At 47.1% G+C, this 17,674-nt stretch overlaps 1 protein-coding gene across 1 annotated transcript in view; it reads left to right on the top strand.

Moving 5' to 3' along the window:
• Nucleotides 1–3,155: 3,155 nt before the first annotated feature.
• The window catches only part of LOC143385936 (inactive carboxypeptidase-like protein X2), a 68,192-nt gene continuing 53,673 nt past the window's right edge, over nt 3,156–17,674 (top strand). The window contains exons 1-2 of the mRNA XM_076841374.1: nt 3,156–3,251; nt 4,977–5,116. Coding sequence (XP_076697489.1) covers nt 3,156–3,251; nt 4,977–5,116 — 236 coding nt within the window. The remainder of the gene's footprint in view (nt 3,252–4,976; nt 5,117–17,674) is intronic.

Below are 17,674 nucleotides of genomic sequence, written 5' to 3'. Positions count from 1 at the left end.
CTCTTGGGCTTTGTGCATTCAGTGACAACAGAAACAGCCCCAGAATTTTTAACTTGGAGGGACTTAAACCTTAAGAAATCTTATTGAAAGGAGGAGCTAGAGAAATGCTGGGGTCTAAAGCCACCCCAACTGGTGACCACTGTGGAGGGCTCATGCTCCACCTGCACTCAGCTGCTCTGCCCGAATGCATCTCAGGCCATGTGTGGGCAGGCACTCCCTTGGCCTGAGGCTGCAGCATACATGGTGGAACAGAGGTTCTGGACCCAAACAGTTGGAGGTTCATTCAACTCTGTGACTTGTTATTTAGGTGTCCTTCAACAAGTGACTTAACTATTCTAGTCAGCTGCAAGACAGAGGAGACTTATTTCTCCTCTCTTAGTGCTTTGGGAGGAGTATATCAACCAGCAGAGACCAGCAGGAAAGAGTGGCACACACAGATGACCGAAGCTCAGAGGTGTGGGCAGGGATGAGGGGACACGTGAAGGATACTGAGGTACCAGAACCTAGTTGTTGCAGGCTCAGGCCTGCAGGAAGTCATTACCACCCACAAGCTTCCAAAACTGGGGCTGAGAAAGAGGACTCCAGGATAGTGAATAAATGCAGCCACCAGCAGGTCCCCAGGGGCAGGGATGGGAAAGGGTTGGGGTCAAGGGGAAGAAATACTCAAACCTCCTCTCCTTTCTCTCATCTTCCTACCTCCTGGTGGCACCTCCCATTGGCCAATGCCAATCAGAAACCAGAGGACACTGGACCTCAGGCCTCAAGGGGGTGCCTCCAGTATACAGGAGCGCAAGAGGGTTGCAGACCCAGGGGTGCACACAGGAAAGCCAACACAGAGGTGAAACATCATTGCTGCTGTAAATAACCCTGCACACAGTAGGTGAACAAGAAATTCTGGATTTCCTAGGATGCCCAGCAGGCTCTGGCTCTTCTGAGTTGAGCATCTCCCCACATGTCTGTTGGGGTGGTTTCTTAACTTTCATAACAGTGTCTTCTTGTTTACAAATGGATAGCTCATGCCCAAGCAAGTCTCCCCAGAGGTCAAAGTGAAAATGAAATCACAGAGTAGAGGCAATGGTGGGGAGAGGAGCTGAGGTGCAAGTGGGACCCATGAACTAAGAATAAGGCTTGTCAAAAGATGCCAACTCCACAGGGCATGGGAGTAAGAACAAACACACCGAAGATTAAATATGAAGTGGGTAATTATGTAGCAATGAGATTGAGGATATTACAAAGGACGCTGCCATTTAAATCACCACATCTCAACATAGTAATGAACGGGAAAACCCTCCAGCTTCATAATTATAATCATAGTTGCCATAACAACTTGATATCTCTCTCTAAGCATCCATCTCCAGACCGTATTTTTAGAAATGGCTGTGCCTGAGTATGTATTTTTCTTTATATAGAAGCTAATTTTTCAAATTACTGATCTTTCAAAAAATTCCATTTTCGTTCTCTCTCTGAAAGTGTAAAGCTTCGGGGATAATTAGGGAAATGAGCAGGTGCAAAAGTCCGTTATGAAAAATGCTAGGAAAGTATTGATGTCTTGGCAATATTTGTTTCAACAGAATGTTCCTTGGACCTGCACAGGCTCTTGTTCCTTGTCAAGCAGCTTAACATAAATCTCCTCTGTGGGGCTCATAAATATTTGAACAATTATTAGCTGTTTAAGGTGTTTGAGGATTGTTTGACAAGCACAGATTTATGTTGTATAACAGAAACTGGCTTAACAGCATCCTGAGTCTGAGGGATTGGATTATAAATGCCTTCTATTTTTTTGCCAGAGTTTGAGGTTCTATTTCTATATCTTTTTTTCTTTGGGAGGAAACTCGAGAAAAGAACACGGAAAAAAAATAAGATATTTCCTCCATCCTCTCGAAGTGGAGAAATTCTATTTGGTTGATCTTAAATAGATAATGTCAGGTTTTCTCTTTGTTATAGTCTTAGTGACTGCCACATTTATCTTTTATAAAACTTACTCTGTTAGGTGCATTAATTCTTTAAGGTAAAGAAATGATGCACATAACTTCATCACCTTGAGAAAATTACATTAATCCTCAGTTAATTTGCTGCTATAGTAGAATGAATCTTACAGTGTTAAATCATACATTTAAGAATCAAACTTTTTATTTCAACAACTCTCAATTAAAATTTCTCCTAAAATTTTCAAGTGTTTCCCTGTATGATTAACCAGAAAGGGACAAATGTGCTCTCTTCCTGGTTCCTCAGAGGCATCTTATAAATATTGCATGTTGCAGTGTGGCACAATTTGGTGACATCTCTGAGCCTGGTACCTCCTCTTTCACTAAATTCTCCCAGGTGCTTGTCCTTTAAGTTCAGAAATTGATTTTAAGGAGGTAGCTGTCACCTTGCAATGAGTCATCTTCAGGCAGGACTCTCCATTCCCCTGACTCTGAATTGCATTTAATTGACTGGTGTCTTCAGAAAGAACTGAGATTGACAGCGGAGGCAAAATCTCCTAGCTAGCAAACCAGGAACCTTAAATTTAATTGCGAATCCTGTTCAGTAGATGTTGATTTAATAGCTGAGGATAGCTCTTCCATCCAGGCTTCTGGGATTCCATATAGTAAACATCTCAAGCCACAGGGCAGCTCTGTGGTAGTTGACTTTGCCTTAGGCCAGGATTATACAACCTTGGCCTCCTGGACATTTAGGCCAGGCTGTTTAGCACGGTGGCAGTTTTCCTGTGCACTGTAGGTTGTGACTGTGGAATGTCCAACAAGCATCCCCGGCTTCTACCCAGTGGAGGCAGGGACACCCTCACTCCCAGTAGGGACAGTCAAAAATGATTCCAGACATTTCCAAACACCCCAGAGGGGCAGCATTGGACTCCTGTGAAGGACTTTAATGTTATGGGTCTCCTTTTTCTTCAAGTTCTGTATAATTCTGTTCTGGGTGTTTGAAGTTGTAGAAAATATGACAGAAGTTAACTGAAATTAGTTGCAGAATTCCCTGGAATTTTGTGAAACTTGAGAAAATTCATAAACCATCCACATTTCCACATTTTGCCAGGGCTAACTGAATTACACTGCTTTAAATATTTTGATAAGTAATGTTTATGGAGTACAAACTCTGAGCTCACCCTATGTGCCAGACCCAGTTGTAAACACAACCAACATCCTCAGGGAAAAATGATCATTGCTTCCATACTGACAGAGGGAGAAACCAAGGCTCAAGTTGGGGCCCACTGCATTTCAGTGGCCAAGTTAGGATTCCTGGCCGGCCAGGTAGGGGGACCTCAGAGCCAGAGCTCTGTGTGATGGCTAATTTGAAGATGGCAGTATGAGTAGACTAATTCATCTGCCAACCAGAGGACAGGGCTTCACACATTGTTCATTTTTATGTCCCTGTTCCCTGGACCAATAATTGACGTATGGCAGAGGCATAGTGAAGGTTTGCTTTGCTAAATGAATGGGACCATTCTAAACTGCAGTCTCGCCTGTGGTTGATGAGGAAAACAAACAGTAAATGCATGTTAGGGCTTCATGAGAGGAGCTGAGTTGTGATATTGTAGGTCATTAATGTGTTGCAAATCTCTGTCATTAGCAGGGTAATTACCTTCCAGTGCAGAAAGGAAGCAGGGGCATAATTACAGCCCTCCGGCTGGATTCTGGGCCTCCTTGCTGGATGGCGGGCTGGGAGCTGAGATGCTGTGCTGAGTAGAGGCCCCACCACTTCCTAAGAATTAGCATGTCACCAGTACACGGGAGCATTTGTGACACACACGTGATAAGAGCAGACTTTCTCTGACGGTTCTCAAAGGCAGAACCTGCAGCCCCTCGGGGTCCTCACAGACGTCTCCAAGGCCATCTGGTTATGGAGATGTGGGTTTCTGTTGACAAGCAGCTTCTGACGCTGGCCCTCATGTGAGGCGTCAGTGCTGTGTTTGTACTCCAGCATTTTCCCTCAGAGTTCACGGAGGTGGGTGTCAGGGTGGCCTGGGACTGCGCAGGCCACAGGGTGGTCCTGATACAAAGCCTCTGTTGGTTCGCAGGAACCCTTTGGCCATGATGTCACTGTACGGTGAACTGCACCTTCCTGATGCCCATTAAAAGTCAGGCCCTGTGCAGAATTGGAGTCGAGGCAGGGAGCGTGAGCTGACCTGCCATTCTCTGTCCAGACATCTCATTCATTAGGTCCTTGAGAAACAGCCATGGAGAAGCAGAGTCAATGCAGAATGGTCTGGTAAACCCAGATGCTTCTTTTGGCTTCAATGTCCTTATTTATTTATTTATTTTGGTCAAGGTCTCATCTCTTCAAATGGTAACACTGCTGGCAAATTTTCAGAACAGAAACTTCACCTGCCTTGGAAATTCAGAGCCAAAGATTTTTTGGTAATAATAGTAACAGATACTGAGCACATCAAATAAGTCAGACACTACCAGACAGATTTTTTACTCGGTAAACAACCTCAGCACCCAGCTCAGCACCCAGTTCAAGTACCCCCTCACCTTGGGGCTTTCTGTGTGGTCTCCCGAGATTTGTTGTGCTACCCTTAAGCTTCATGGGAGTTTGTCCATATTCCTGGAATAGCACTTGTCCTGCTGGGTTCTGATTTATGTTTTCATAACGTCTTCCTTCCTGCCTGGATGGTGAAATTTTGAGATGGAATGATTCACCTTTGATTCCCCAGCACCTGGCGTGTGTGGGCTGGGGTGTGGGAGACATTTTTTGTGTGTTGGATGAATGAGTAATAGGAGAACTCATTAAATTTCATCTTTCACACTGGGCAAGAAGAGGACATACCACATTGAGATAGTTCCAACTTGTTAGTACAGAGCAACTCCCTTTTGTGACTTAGAAAGAGGATTTGAGGGCACAATTGCTGTTTTCCTTTATCCCCTTGATAATTTTCTCCTATCTCACCTTCCTCCTCTCAGCCTGAGGAAAATGTTTGTCTTACTGTTCTTCAGTTAAGGTCTTTCTGAAACACACCCTTCTTTTCTTTCCAGGCAGGCATTAATGAAAATGATTTTTACGACGGTGCATGGTGCGCAGGTAGGAATGACCTTCATCAGTGGATTGAAGTGGACGCCAGGCGCCTGACCAGGTTCACGGGGGTCATCACGCAGGGACGGAACTCACTCTGGCTGTAAGTGGCCTGCATCTGTGCTTTTGGGGCTCTGTGTCCTCAGTCTAGTGTTGGAGGGTTTCGACAGATGGGAGGCTGGAGCAAGATATCTGGCAACGGGTAATGCAAAAATAGAAAATCGAAATGTGGACTGGATCAAAGGTTCATCTCCTAGAAAGACACCTTCCTACGTACAGCAGGGAGCAGGATCCACTTGGAAGGTAGGATAAAGTAGGCAAAAGTACAATCCAAACAAAGCCGTAGGCAAGTGGCTGCCATCTTGGATCCATGGCACAATCCAGACAGGTGCACAAGCACAGGCCTAGGTGGGAACTCTGGACAAGCAGTGAGCTTGTCCTGGGCTGGAGGGTATGAACCATTCACACTCTGAGAAGAAGGGCCAGAAGCCTTGACAGCTTCCTAAGTGAAGGAATACTCGAGAAGTTGTACCAGTGACCTGGTCTGAGGTCTGGTCTGAGATGCAAGGCCATTTCTCAGAATTGAGTGTGGGGTCGAGCTGGGGCAATATGAGTGTGACTTGATGGTACTTCCTAGAGGAACAGCCCCTGAGAGCCCCATCCCATGGCATGTGCCTCCAGGGGAGCTGTGTTCAGCTTAGAGAGGGGGGAATGCTGACACACACTGCATGTGGATGGACCTGGGGCTCTTGTGCTAGGTCCAATCAGTGAGTCACCAAGAGCAACAGCTATGCGTTCCTCTTCCACAAGGACCCAGCGTAGTGGGATGCGTGGAGTCAGAAGTGGACTATGGCTTCCAGGGGCTGGCAGTGGGGTTGGAAGCTGAGTGTACAGTGTTTCATGTGGGGAGGGTGAAATGGCAACGGTTGCAAATCACTGGGACCATACTTAGTGCCACAGTCTCCACACTTGAAAGGGGTTAAGATGATCCATTTTGTGTCATGTATATTTTATGACAACAAACAACAGACACATATGAAACCATCCACCTTCCCCTCGGCCCAGCCCTGGGCTAATTGTGGAGGTGGAAGTGCAGCTGACACTTCAGGAGACCTCCTGTGTCACCACCCTGTGAACAGGGCATACAGGGACCTGGGCATGCTGGCCTGGGAAGGACTTCCACACTTGCTGAATTTGAATGAGCATGCTTCTGGTTCCTCTAACCTTGGGCCCGCGCTGAACGCCAAGGACACAGATACCCACATGGTGACACTGTGACTGGTCGTGACCCTCTACCAAGGCCCCCCTGGCTGAAGTGTCCTCCCCCTCACACATACCTGCAGCCCTCTCCAGTTCCATTTCTTGGCATCCTTCAATATTTATGAATTACCTGTTGGCAACCAGGTGAGATCAGTGTGTAACTTGCCAGTGAGATTAATTTCTGGAGAGGTCGACGTTAATAATAACCCAGGATAAAAGAGCTGAACCTGGTCTCTGTACTCACATTTAACCACCTGTCATTGTCCCTGCAAAGGGGACATTGTATCACACAGTGACAATTGTCAGGCCATGACTCATCACCTGTTTTCCTCTCAATTTCTTTTTATTATTCAGAGGATATTGTAGCATCTCGCAGCATTTTAAAACATTATCCTGGATCCCACTGTCATTATGAAGACAGATTTTTTTTACATATGGCCTTCATATTGCGTATCCAGTGGTGTTATTTTTAACTTAATATCTCGGTAACGTGTTTCGTGCTGTGACTGTGGCTTCATAATGATCATTGTTAATGGCCTATAATTTACTCAGCCATGCCTTTTCTGCTGTCACATAGCACATTGCACTTTTCTTCATTTAAATTATTTCCTTCAAATGAATTTCCAGAGTGGGAATCATTCGTGCCCTTGGACAGCATTTGGTGACGTATCTGTGTTGCCTTGCGGACGCGTCTCCTTTACTCAGCTTTGCAGTGACTCTTTGAGCGTGTGCCTGGGTGCCGGCTTTTGTTCTGCAGCTTGCCTTCTGCTCTCCTCAGTGGCTTACTGCCATGATAATTGTCTTTACTGTTTAGATTCTGAAAGATGGGAGTCTTCAAAGGGGGAGGGGTCACGGAAGTTGGATTGCTCAGGGAAAATGAAGATTCAGATGCAAAGAGTGGTTTGAGATTCTCCAAAGGGATGAGGCAGAGATTTTTACCTTCATGCATAGATATTAACCTGTCTGGCCTCTGTCATTGGAGATCCATGTAGTCCGTTCATTGGATTAGGAAATAAGAGTAAGGTAGGAACGTTGCTCATGTTCCATTTCAATTGGAGGCACCAGAGGGCCTGGGGAGAGCAAGGCAGGCGGTGAGGGAGCATTATCTCTCTTGTTTGGCCAGGACAGAAACATTTAATGGGGAAGGCAAGGCATAGAATTCATAGAATTTCTTTTCAGAGTTAGATTTTTAAAAGTGTCTAAATGTATTTCAAGTTGAATTATTATTCAGGGATGATGGAAAGAAGAAACCTGATGTGTCCCAGTGTGTCTTACCTCATGGAATGGCTGCCTCCACCCAGGACTGCCGCAGTGGACACGGGTACATTGTGGTACTCAGCTCTTTTCTCCTGGAAGCATGAATAATGTCAGAGGCAACAGGACTACCCAGCGGGACCAGAAAGAACGTCAATAAAAGACATTGTTAAATACTGACAGTGAGAAGAGAGCTGTTGTTCCTCTAACCCCCACGTCCTGTCCCCACTCTGCCCTTGGCAGATAGCATCAGTTTTAATGCTTCTGTCCATTGGTTTCTGTTTCTCTCTCCACTGGGCAGTGAGACCCTTGACGATACTGGCAGGACTTGATGTTCTGCATCCTTGGGACCCTGTCTGGTCCCAGGCATCTAGTAGGTGCTCTATAAATAACTCTGATGAACAAATACCAGCATGAAGCAAGTTCACGAAGGTTCACTCACACTGAATAGTAACGAGATGACCCATGACTATACATGACTGGCAGCTGGCGTCAGATGTAAGGGGAAGAAGGAAGGGACTCGGAAAGAGAGGCTGAGAGATGACAGAGATATAGAGATGGCTGCCTTGCAGAACTGACGGATTTGAAATCATGTCATGGCTCTTGCTGGTAATGAGATTTTCCTTCTCTGAGCCTCAGTTTTCAATTCCCTAAAAAGGGATAATTATTCTTTATCTAATCAAGATGTGATGAGGGTTAGGTGGAATTAATAATGTGTGAAAATTACCCAGCACATAGCACTCAGTAAATGGTAGGTTCTTCCCTCAGCCCCTCTTTGGGTTTATGTACAACAGTGGATTTCTAGCTTTATTTTTAGTCACTGAGCTTTTTCTCAAATAAGATTTTTCTTGAAAATATTTAGAAAATACAGACAGGTGAGGCGACTCTGTGTGGATCTCTGGGTGGTAGGGATGCTGCCTGCCTGGCCCTCATCTCTCCTTGCACGGGACACCCCTGAAAGACAGATCCATGCCAGTGTCTCTGTGTGAAAGCATACTGGACAGCCAAGGTGACTCCATGCAGGTGATAATCCTGGACCACCATCAGATGCCCATTGCCACATCCCTGTTCTGCAGGTCATGGACAGGTGTGGGATTCAAGCCAAGACAAACTGTGCCAGAACTGGGATTAGAGTTTTATTTTTCTAAGTAAGCATGCAGAACAGATCCATTCTCGAAGAGTGCTGCATTTTGATTGGTAACATTCATAGACATGGAAGAGAAAGAGGGTGCTGGTCCTTTGGAGTTTGCTAGATGGATGTTTCTTCCCGACATCCTCTTTATGTGTTTATTAATTTTAATCTATGTGATGTCTACTGAATGCTCTGTTCTAAGCATTGGGACTAATATACACAGCATGAGCAAAAAAGGGGTCTTGTTTGCAGTGAGCTTTCAGTCCAGCCCCTTGTTGGTGCCACTGACTTGAGACAGACAGGAGCTTCCGTCAGACAGAGATGCAGTGAGGTCTTGAGTCTTGGCCACCATAGTCCTACTGCCAGTTCATGGCCAAGTTGACAAGCCTACAATTCCAGTTTTAATATTTTTCAGATAATTAATTCTATTTGAAAGCAATGAAATGCAATTGTTTTAATGACATTGAATGCTTTATATTTTTTTACCAATATAAATTGTCCTTCCTACTGCATTGCACTTGAGTGAAATGTTAGTATACTAATAAAACCAATCTTTTATTTCCCAATGACAGAAAGTTTATTAGATGTATGAGAGTTACAATTATAACCAGTGAGATGAGTGAAAAGTTAATTAATCTTCTTGAGGTGAATAGATGCTTCTAAGAACTTAGAATAAATACAGGCAACTTAAAATAGCCAAATGCTTTACATTTTAACTGTTTAATAGGTAGGACAGTCTCGCCTCCCAGCAAGCCAGCATTGGGTTTGTAAGGTGGGGGCTGAGCAAGGCTGGCTAATTGCTGAATTTGTAAAGTAGTTGGGCTGGTTAGGGAGGATGAGCACAGCCCCTGCCAGGAGCCAGGCTTGGTGCCCAAGGAGGCAGGCTTGACAGAGCCCCAGGAAGCTGGTGCCATTGAAAGTGGAGACTCTGAGAAGACCAAGGTACCCAAGTCAGAAGAAGAAGGTCAGGAAAGGCAAGTTGCCCTTTTCTGGTCAGACAGCCATCCACGCCCTGGAGGGGACGATCAGGTTGACGGGAGACATGGGCCTTGACACAAGGGGGGTCTGTGATGGCACGGGTGCAGGAGGGGCACAGGGACACCCACAGTGGAGAGCTTGGCCTGGAAAGGAATAGAGGCCTGGTCCCCGAGGCAGTCCAGGCAGGGAAGCCGGTGCTGAGGGGCTCAGGGCCTGCTCCTGGAGGGCTGTAGAGTCTTAGAGAAGGCAGCGGCAGGTCCTCTCAGAGAGTAGCAGGTTTAGGGAGTGGAAATGCAGAGAGTGTAAGACCCGTGTTGAGAAAAAGCACAGGGAATTTCTTCAGTTGCAGAGAGGGCTCAGTGTGTGCCTATAGAGGGTACACAATTGTCCTTGTCCCACTGGGTTGTCTGTTATGCCCTCAGGGGTGGTAGAGTCGGGCAGTTGCAGTGGAGGAAGGCAGGGAGGAGGCACTGTGTGCTTCTAGAACATGACTTGTATTAGGGGACGCTGGGGTGCAGGAGCTAAAGCCTGGAGTCAGTTGGTGGAATCTCTGGGAGAAAGAGGGCATAAAATATGATAGAGACTTGGTCTCGGAGGGCAGAGGCCAATCTGAGGACTTCATGAGGCAGTGAAGGTGATGATTGGAGTCAGGGTGCCGGGGGCTTATGGAGCGAGCCAAAGGGTAGAGAGGACAGACATCTGGGACCCCGAGGCTCAGGGTTGCTGCTCTGTGCTTGCCCTGCGGGGGGGTCTGCAGGGCAGGCTGGACAAGGCTCAGCAGAGGGGGCTGCTCAGGACAGTAGGGCTGTAGCAGAAGGAAGAGAGAGGGTGACAAGAGGCTGTGGCAGATGAGCAGCTGGAGGACGTTGGCCCAGAGCTGGGGACAAGCAGGGGTCTCGCCAAACTCCTTCTTTGACTGGGGGTCCCACTTCCCCACCCAGCAGTGCTCAGCTGTATCTGTTTTCTGCTCCCTGAGGACCCCTCCAGCCTTTGCTGCTGGGTCATCCTCCAGGGTGGGTCTGGGTCCCAGCACTGCAGCAGCCAAGGTGCGGAGGGAAGAGGCGCCAGGGCCAGGCGGGAGCTCAGGAAGCAGAGCTCAGCGGAGGCTTCTCACTCACATGGTACCTTCCTGGAGAGTGGGTGTGTTTGTAGAACTGTCACGCTGCGTCTCCTCCCTTCACAGGGAAATGAAAATTTTGGCACCTGTGGGGGGCTGGGGAGAGAGAAGTTTCCAAACTCCTTTCTAACCTCTTTGAGAACTGTCACTCTGAACAGCAGAGCTTGTCAGGGAACGGATTTTAGCAAAAACATCTTCAAGTTCAATTATGAGTTCAGGCACTAAGTCATTTCCTCTATCTTATGTGAAATTTCAACGATGCAGAGATAGCTACTTGAAATCAAATAGTGCTCTCAAGATGGCGTCCAAGGCTCCTGGGTGGTTTTCTGGGTGTTGACTGAGGAGTGAGCTCTCGGGGGATTCCACGTGTGAAGTGGAAACAATTGCAGAGCTTGTTCTGGGTGCAAGCTTCACCCTGCTTTATTCAGGGGCTTTACGCCCCAGCCTGGCTCCCTGGAAATGCCTCTGGATGGTTTCTGGGCACCCCCTGCCTTTTGATCCCCTGGGAGACCTTCTAGAGGCATCCTGGGTGTCCGCTGCTTTTTCTCTCTCTGTTTCCTGGTGGGGAAGGCCTCCTGCAGCCGCCCCTGGTCAGCTTGCCCCTTGCCCACAGGCCCTGTGTGGCCTCATTCCCTTTGCTCACTGTGTGTGGAGCCAGAACCCTCTTTTCCTTCCCCAGCTGCACCAGGCATGCTCCTGCAGGGGTCTTTGCATGGCCTTGCCCTCTGCCTGAAGACTCGACTCTCTCTGCACCAGGGGCTGTCCTTGGGCCACCTTCTGAAACCCACTCCCTGTTGCTCTGAGTCCTCCCGCTCGGTTTGGCCCCGATTGGCATCTGTGTTGGCTACTCCTGAGGAGCAGGCAGCCAGTTGCCGCTGCATCTCCAGTGCTAGGTCAGCGTCCTTCCAGGGCAGGTCTGCGTAACCAGCCCCTGCTCACCCACCTCCTCCAGAGGTCAGCCACCCAGAGCTGCCCGCAGGGGAAGGAAGCAGCCATTCCCCAGGGCAGCTCTGGTCCTCGGCTGACCAGGGCTCCCCTGGAGTTGGAGCCCAGACTGAGACCAGGATTCCAGACCTGCCTAGCTGCATGTCCTGGGACAGGTTTCTGGCCTTTCTGTGCCTCAGTTTCCTCATTGGTAACATGGGGTAGTAATAATGCCGTTGGCTTAGTGTCGTGGGGACTGGGCAAGCACATTCATGTCAAGCAGCTGAGGTCGTCCTTCCTTGGCACACGGCAGGTGCCCTGCTGTTGCTGTGATTGTCTTAAGACTCCCTCCCCCTGGAAGACAGTCCTGTTCACACATTGGTGCCTGCCCTCCTTCTTTCTCCTCTCCAGCCAATCTGAAGTGTGCTCTGCCTCTTGGAGTGCTCAGACCACATTCTCTGTTCTCAGTGTCTTTAACCAGAAGGCTGCTGTCACCAGCCCCAAGTAGGTCATCTCACCCCCCTGAGCCGAGAGAGGTGTTGCCTTGCTCTGCACTCTCAGCTTGGGCTGCAGGTGGGAGGCCCGAGACCACGAGCTGGTGCTGCTCCTTACCCAGCAGCCTCAGCCTGGAGCCCCTCCCCAGCATCCCGAGCGGGTACCACCAGTGTGGCCAACGCCTCTCCTCAGACACACCTAGGAAAGACCAGAACTGTATCATGTGACCACCAAGAACTTGAGTCTGATTGTGTGAGAATTTCCTGCCACACATCGGCATTTCTTTGAAACACAATGGTGGATAGGAAGTTTCTTTAAATAAAGGTACACTGGCTCTAGATCAGGGCTGCTGGGCACCTCACCTTGCCACCTGCAATGACCCCAGTGACCTGACAGGTAGGGCCCTTTTTTGTCCCCATTTTATGGACTATGAAGAAACTGAGGGGTAGAAAGCCTAAGTAGCGTGTTCTAATCTGGTCTGTCACAGTAAAGATGCTTGTCCTCTGCTCCTCCTCCTGCCCACTCCTGGCTAGTGCTCAGGGTCTGCCCTCCTGCCACAGGCTGGGTGAATGTGGAGGCCGCACCTGGACCGTGTGGACTTCATCTGAGGGCATCCAAGGCTGGGGCCTTGGAGCAGCAGTCGTGATACCTGGGACCATGAGACCTTCAGGAGCCCGTGAAGTTTTTAATTTCTTTTAAAATCAGAAGAAAAAATTAACTCTTAGGTTGAAGCAATCTCTTTACTCTATGACGTTGATCTGTTTGTCTTTGTGCTGGTGCAGTTGTAGACTATGACATTGACAGAGGAAGGGGAGAGCAGTCAGCAGGATGAGACCCTCCTCCACCGTGTCAGTGACCTGATTCCTGGAACCTGTGAACACACAAGTTTTCACAGTCAAGGGGCATGAAGTCGGCCTGGGATTGAGGCTGCTGAGTGGCTGACCTGAACATGGGAGATGATCCTGGACCGTACAGATGGGGCCCATGGAATCACCAGGGGCTTTAAATGCAGAGGGAGGCAGCAGGGAAAGCCAGAGAGATGGTGGCTTGAGAAGACCTTCCCTCCTGCTGGCTTGGAAGGGACAATGACCAAAGAATGGAGTGACAAGGAAAAACAGATTCTCCCTGGGGCTCCCAGAAGGAATACAGCTCTGCCAACGCCTTGATTTTAGGGCTTCTGACCCCAGAATTGTGAGAGAATAAGTTTGTGCTATTTAAACTATGAACAGTGCCTACAAATGCAGAGTGCTTCCTCGGCCCCACGGACGGTGCAAATCCAGCTCCGCTGAGTCCTGGGCAATCTGAGCAGGCCATGCCCCTTGGCACTCTCTGGCCGGGGTCAGTGCTTGCCAGGCAGGGAGCAGGATGGGGCCAGCCCTCTGGAGGCTCCATCCTGTGGCATTCAGAGGGGTCTCACTTTTTTGTTCCTTTCCTCCTGGCCCCTCATGTGACTGTTCCAGGTCTAGGTAGGCGTCGCATACCTTTTTTTTTACTATTAGTTCTCTACAGTGGGTTTTAACACTGATTTATTGCAACCTGGCTCTGAAAGTGGCATTTCCCCTCCCGTTTCCCCGGTAGATGTTTTTACTGGAGGTAATGGAAAATAGATAGTATTTCTAACCTTATAACATTCCCTCCTGCTGTCTCGAAGAGCCATGGTAACTAGCCAAAGTGAGAAATCCAATAAATCAGTGGGCTGATGTTTCACACAGTGTCCAACATCTGGCTGTTCTGAGGATGTGGCAGCACCATTCAGCTGTTGAGAGTGGTTCCAGCAGATAAGGGCTGGGGAGTAAGAGTGGGGGGGGAGACAGACAGATGGACAGACAGGCAGAATGAGGACACTGTGTTCTTGCTGCTGTGCATGCCTCTGCTTATTGTAGACAAGAGATAGGACTTCGCTTTTTACACGTTGTCTCCAGAAGCTGCTGAAGGCAGTCTCGGCCTCTTGGGATCAGTATTCCTGCCCAAAGTTATAGCTTGGCCTCCAGCAAGACTCGAGCCTGCCAGGCTGCTGGAACGCTGCCTCATGAGGTGATGGATGGGGAGCTGCCAGCTTCCTCATGGCTCAAGCAGAGAGTTGGCCTACAAAGGCCTGAGCCCTGGGACTCTCCCTCTTCTAACTGAAGAGGAACTTGGCGCTGCTGGCCCTGCTTCTGTATGGAAGTGGGTGACACCTGGTACTGGTCACCACCAGGGGCCAAGAGCCAGTGGTGATCCTGCAGCAGGCCTCGTACCCCTTATTCAAAATGCTTGGAACCAGAAGTATTTTGGATTTGGGCTTTTTATTATTATTTTTGAATATTTGACATACATTATGTGCATTGGTAAGGGGACCCAAGTCTAAACACAGAATTCATTTATTCCCTCTGCACCTTCAGCACACAGCCTGAAGGCAGTTTCCTCTGTTTTTAGATGCTTGTGTTGTGACTGTGACCCATCACATCAGGTGAGGTGGGAGGTTTTCCACTGGGTTGTCACATTGGTGCTCAGAGTTTCAGATTTTGGGTTTCCAGATCAGGTCTCCTCCACTGTGTGTGGCTGGTTTTGCCCATTTGCTGTGTCAGTGATGAGCCAGTGACGCTGGCTGGAGTTGATGGTGTTTTGGATTTTTGCTGGCATTATTTCTCTCTCTCTCTTTCCTCTATGGAGTATATGCACACTGTGTATCTGGATAGAGCCAAAGTGTGAGAGGCCTACAGGACATCTAACCAGTGGCTTCCCAGTTTCATGAAGTCCATTCCAAGTCGTCAAGACACAGGTCATCAAGGTCTAGAAGAGGAAAACTTTTCCTTCTTAATCCTACACCACAAAACTCTGGTCTTAGATTTCTGGTACATGTTCAGCTGTCACCTTGGAAATTTTTAAATTATTATCTTCTAATTTTGATTGGAGGGAAAAAAGAGACACAACTAGGAGAAGGCCTGCTTCCTCTAGGTGCCTGTTCTGTATTGGCCGGGCTCCTCTCTGGTCCTGGAAAAACGCATCAGTTGAATGCCTTCGTCCTTGCTCCCTGTCATGCAGGACAGAAGATGCTGGAAGATGGCATGTTTCATCACGAAACGGTCTTGGTGGAAACAGCTAGTCTGTCCTGAGCTACCATCATGGCAAGTACTGGTAATCGTTCCTCCCAACACCTTTGGAAGTTAGGTTTATCAGCTTGGTGCAAAGAGCTGCACCTGCCAGAGTGGCCTGGTCAGTATGGGTCAGAGGGCATCCTGGAGCCCCATGCTGCTGCCTCATAGGAGGCCCTCCACCACACCAGCCTCTGCATCAGGTGTGCCTGCTCCCTCTCCAGCAGGGCTGAAGGGCAGACAGCTCTCATGGTGTGCATTTTGCACTTGATTCCCTCTTCCATGCCTGGTAGGAAGCTTCCTATTTCTACAAAGATCTCTTTCAAGTGCAGAATTTTCGTATTATGCTAGCTGTCCATCCAGGTTAAAGGAGCGATCAAGTACAAGGTTTTCCCAGCAGTTTTGAAAGTAAACTCTTGGCTAAGTTTCACGGAAGACTTTGTTTTTATTCTTTTAAAATAACCTTCAGTTCTCCAGTTTTTCTTTAAAGTCCATCTAAAAAATAACATTTGTGCCACCAGCTAAGTAGTCCATTGGCAGCACTTCAGAACACAGGGCGCCCAACAGGGGCGAAAGGCCACGTGCTTCCCAATTGTTCTCATAAAATTCCACTGACCTTCTCTCGAGTTCACACCATAGTAAAATGTGAACTCTTAAAAGGAAGAAAGAAATTCTGCTTTTTCGTCTTGCTTTGAATCTGTAACATATAAATTGCCCTCAATTCTCGCATGTGTTGGAAGAAAAAGACCTTGAATGAGTGAAGACTTAAAAAAGTGTCAGAGAAATAAAGAGGAAATGAGAAAAATGTGGGTTTATTCTTTAATTAAAAATTATTTTGCTGTTTAAAAAGTCAAATAGCACTAATGACAATTACAAATAGCAGTCCCATCTCCTAGTCTCTGGGACAGCTAGTTCTTGTGTTTTATTTTTCTTAATCCCCAGGTTTCTAAATAAAATGTTCTCAGTGTTCTTTCTTAATCTTTTAAATTAGTTATCTGCTGACATTCTGCTATGAAAAGCAAGAATGGAACTCTCTTATTGACCTGTGTTCAGCATATTCTGCCCCCCTCTCTCTCATTTCATTCTTCCTAAGGAGCTATATTAAAACTTTTGTGGGGCTGGGGATGTTGTTCAAGTGGTAGTGCGCTTGCCTGGCATGCACAGGGTGCTGGGTTCAATCCTCAGCACCACATAAAAATAAAATAAAGATGTTGTGTCCACTGAAAACTAAAAAATAAATATTAAAAAAATTCTCTCTCTCTCTCTCTCTCTCTCAAAAAAAAAAACTTTTGTGAAATCAGCACTTAATTCTTATATCATGGTCATATTGAGTTATTATTATTATTTACAGCCAGGTCATCTGCTGTACTATAATGCATACCATACAGTCACCTATTTAAAGGCATGATTTAGTGTTTTGATATATTCACAAGATGGTGCAATCATCACGTGATCAATTTTAGAACATTTTCATTATGCCAGAAAGAAACCATGTTACCTCTCAAAGTCTTGAATTTTCTGTTGCTTCTTTACCTTCAATGTTAATGATATATATGTCTGAGGACATCATTCTTACTAAGAATCTTTGAATAATTCTTCCTCTATGAAGTTCTTAGGGTTATTTTTATATCTCTTGTGCTAAAACCCACACAATATTGTACTTTGTTATAGCTGAAACTTGATATGACCTTGAAATACAGGAACTCATACTTTTTAGCTCTAAGGTATTCTATTTATATTATGTTATTGTTCTTACTATTAATCTCTGCTCCATTTTCTTCTGCTTTTTTTAGAATTATTATTTACCTATTAAATCTCAGCTTTTTTTCTTACTGGATTAAAATGAATCTGATCCTTACCTAGTTATTCCTGTTTGTTCTTCATGTCTCAGCTCAAAGACAGCCTCCCCAGGAATGCTCTCCCCAACCAGCCCTGGACAAAGTCAACCCCTGCCCCATTTAAAAGCCTTGTATATTCCTCCTTTGAACAATATCACAATGGCAGTTCAATTATTAATTGCATTATTAATTATGCAATCTCTGCCTTCTTCTCTAGACTGTAAACTACCTGTGCCCAGGGTCACTGAGCAGTGGCTGGCCTACTCCCTGTCCCTGCTGTTGACAAGTATTGGTCATGAGTTGTTTTATTTGGGGTTTTCACCACTGTGACTAAAAGATGCAACCACTACAATTGTAGAGGAGGAAAAGTTTTTTGGAGGGCTCATGGTCTCAGAGGTCTCAGTCCATGGACAGAAGGCTTTATTCCTCAGGGCTCAAGGTGAGGCTGAACATCATGGTGGAAGAGTGTGGCAGAGGGGTTGACCAGAAGGAGAGAAAGAGACTCCATTTGCCAGATACAAAGTCATGCCTCCTGACACCACACCTGCCACACTCCACCTGCCTTCAGCCACCATTCAATTAATCCCAT

This window comes from Callospermophilus lateralis, assembly GCF_048772815.1.
Source record: "Callospermophilus lateralis isolate mCalLat2 chromosome 11 unlocalized genomic scaffold, mCalLat2.hap1 SUPER_11_unloc_1, whole genome shotgun sequence".
Classification (NCBI taxonomy): domain Eukaryota; kingdom Metazoa; phylum Chordata; class Mammalia; order Rodentia; family Sciuridae; genus Callospermophilus; species Callospermophilus lateralis.
Note: the sequence above shows the minus strand (reverse complement) of the source record. Positions and strands in the feature narration are given on the sequence as shown.